The sequence below is a fragment of the Pyrgilauda ruficollis genome, unplaced genomic scaffold (assembly GCF_017590135.1).
Source record: "Pyrgilauda ruficollis isolate IOZ18807 unplaced genomic scaffold, ASM1759013v1 scaffold196, whole genome shotgun sequence".
NCBI lineage: Eukaryota > Metazoa > Chordata > Aves > Passeriformes > Passeridae > Pyrgilauda > Pyrgilauda ruficollis.
Window position 1 is genome coordinate 506,562 of NW_024518762.1, and position 2,644 is coordinate 509,205.

At 55.4% G+C, this 2,644-nt stretch overlaps 1 protein-coding gene across 1 annotated transcript; it reads left to right on the top strand.

The window, feature by feature from the left end:
* The first annotated feature begins 299 nt into the window (after positions 1–299).
* Positions 300–2,644, top strand: LOC121352809 (ermin-like). The gene is made up of 3 exons (XM_041466076.1): positions 300–546; positions 840–926; positions 2,442–2,644. Exons 1-3 carry the CDS (start codon positions 300–302, stop codon positions 2,642–2,644), a joined length of 537 nt encoding a protein of 178 aa, XP_041322010.1.

A 2,644-nucleotide genomic window follows, 5' to 3' on the forward strand; every position in this document is an offset into this window, starting at 1 on the left:
CAGCCCAGCTCTCCGGGCCAGCACAAAAGCTTCCTTGCTTCAGATTGTTTGTTTATGTAAATTATAATGGTGCGTTTAATTATGCAACGGGCAGAGCCTCGGCGACAAGGGAGGCGCTGACTGGGCTGGCAAGCCCCGGGCACAGCGGATGGTGCGGCCGCGAGCTGGGCACAGGAGACGCGCCAGGGCCACTCGCGCAGGGGAGCGGACCCCGGGGCCAAGGGGCGAGGAGCAGCTCCCCACCCCGGGGCAGGAGCGGGGCCCGGCGCGGCACGGCCCGGCCCGGCACGGCCCTCAGCATGACAGAAGAAGTGCCCGCAGCTGCCACCATGCCGGCGTGCAACGGGAGCCTTCCCCCGGAGGACGGCCCACTCCAGGTCATCGGTGGCCTCGAAGAAATTGCAAAATCTCTTGGGACAGTCCCGTATGCGAACGCGGAAATGAGCCCTGACACTCTACCTGCAAAGGAAAATCTGGAGGAAAACAGAAATTCATTGCCAGAGGACATCGCTCCTGAGAATTTTGCTGGAGAGAAGCGATGCCAAGGTATCGTACGGGGCTGCCTGTCTCTAGGCGTTGGGAGAGGAAAGTTCTGCTTCATCTATAGCCTGATGAATAACGGGATGTGCTGTGTGTTAGGGAAAATTCCTAATCCGTGGTAGCTGTAACGGTATTTCAGAATCTGGGACACATTTGAGAATGCAATGAAAAGATCATAACTAAAGAAATGAGCAATTCTAAATCTGCTCTGAAAACCTGCCGATCTGCAGCCATTAAAACCTGATTGTCACCACTAATTGCTCCATCAGCCCATGTCTTGTGCTTTGTGTTTCCCAAAGAAAAGCGAGAGGAGAACGCTGGCACACCACAGCAGGGACCAGCGGATATCCAGGATGCAGGGACCAATGGCCAGGGATCAGAGGCAGGTAATGCAAAATGACATATGATGTGGGGTTTCACTGATGTGTAGCAAAGAGACAATTGGATGCAGGTGGTTATTATTTTTTTTAATTGGGTCAGACCCTTCTATTCCAGAGAGCAGTGACTCATTTCTCACCTGTGAGTTGCTGCACCTTAGAAACCACAGCTGATGTCCTCCTGCCAGAGTTTCACAGATCTCACTGGCCATGGGGCATCCAAGCATTGTGGGGTCTTCAGGCAGGAGGTCCCCAACAGCTCATGGGGCTGGGAGAGTCTCTGTCTTCTGCTCCAAGCTCAGAGGAGAACCTTGTGAGGCTGCCGGTGGTCACAAACCCCAAATCCTTTTCCTGCCTGACTCACCAAGTGTTGAATCCCCCAATGCCCAGGAACCCACACAAAATTGCCCTCCTAAACAGCTGTTCCTGGGTCTTGCTCTGCTCATTTCTGGGTGAAAATGGTGGAAATGAGCAGGAGCCAGGGCTGGAGCCTCAGGCACCTCCTGTGGTGAGCGGGGCTGCAGGGGGTCACTACCCTGGTCATGAGCTAAAAATGTACTGAGTATATACAGAAATGAACATATTTATTTCACTATGCAAACTGCAGCCACGTCTCCAAAAGGAGGAGTATTTTATGGTGTGTTACTGGAGGAGAACAGCCGTGTCTCTCCAAGGGGGGCTCTAGGCATTATTCCTTTCCTCATCTCCAGACTCCTCCTGACTCGTTGGCTTTGGCAGGGGTGGTTCAAGGGTGGCTGCACCAGGAGCTGCTGGTGGTGCTCTGCCCTGAGCTTGGAAGTGGGCTCTAAATGAGCCATGGGCTGTGCCCTGCAAGCAAAACCTTCTTCCATTAACAAAAGGAAAAATATCCGAACATTTGTCATGGCCAAATTAATATTTCATAGCAACTGCCTAGGCTGTGAGGAGCTGAATAGTGGTGGAGGCTTTCCCACTTAGAGCTGACATCCATATTCCAGCTGTGCTGCTTTAGGAGCACACAATAAAACCTATTAAAGGATCTCTCATGGGCCCCCTGCACCCGCCCTGCAGCCACGGCGCTTTATCTCCAAATTGCAGGCAGCTTTTTAGTACCCAACCAATTTAGTCTAATTAATACTCCGGACCCCACAGGCAAAACCTTGAATAGACCATTTGTTTCGACACTAAAGCATCATTAACCGCAGAGACGTGCCAAACAGGGCAAATGGGAGAGGGCCATGGCAGCAGGGGTGGCCACTGCCGAGGGAGGGACACGTCCCACTGGGGCACAGCTGGGCACTGCATGCGGAATGGCTCCCTTCCCTTCCCTTCCCTTCCCTTCCCTTCCCTTCCCTTCCCTTCCCTTCCCTTCCCTTCCCTTCCCTTCCCTTCCCTCCCCTCGGTGGCAGTACGGAGGGAGGCACTAGAAGGGACAAGGGGTGACTTTGGGAGCTGTCCCCAGGCCGCCCGGGTGTCCGTTCGGGGGCAGGAGCTGGCGGTGGCGGGCCCGCAGCCGCCGTGTCCCCGTGTCCCCGTGTCGCGCAGGGCCGGGTGGCACAGCGGGGACGGGCACGGAGGTGGCGGAGACCCCGCCGGGCAGCGCCGAGCCCAGACCGAACGCGGCCGAGGAGGCGGAGGCGGAGGAGGAGGAGGAGGAGGAGGAGCAATTCTGCATTGTGCCAGCAGACATAGCCCTCATTGTGCCATTCACACTTGTTTGTTTGCTCCTTGGCCTGGGGAAGTTCTGA

Coding starts and splice junctions, on each gene's coding strand:
- LOC121352809 (XM_041466076.1), top strand. CDS start 300: ATGACAGAAGAAGTGCCCGCAGCTGCCACCATGCCGGCGTGCAACGGG. Junction 547..839: donor TGGAGAGAAGCGATGCCAAG/GTATCGTACGGG, acceptor TGTTTCCCAAAG/AAAAGCGAGAGGAGAACGCT. Junction 927..2,441: donor TGGCCAGGGATCAGAGGCAG/GTAATGCAAAAT, acceptor CGTGTCGCGCAG/GGCCGGGTGGCACAGCGGGG.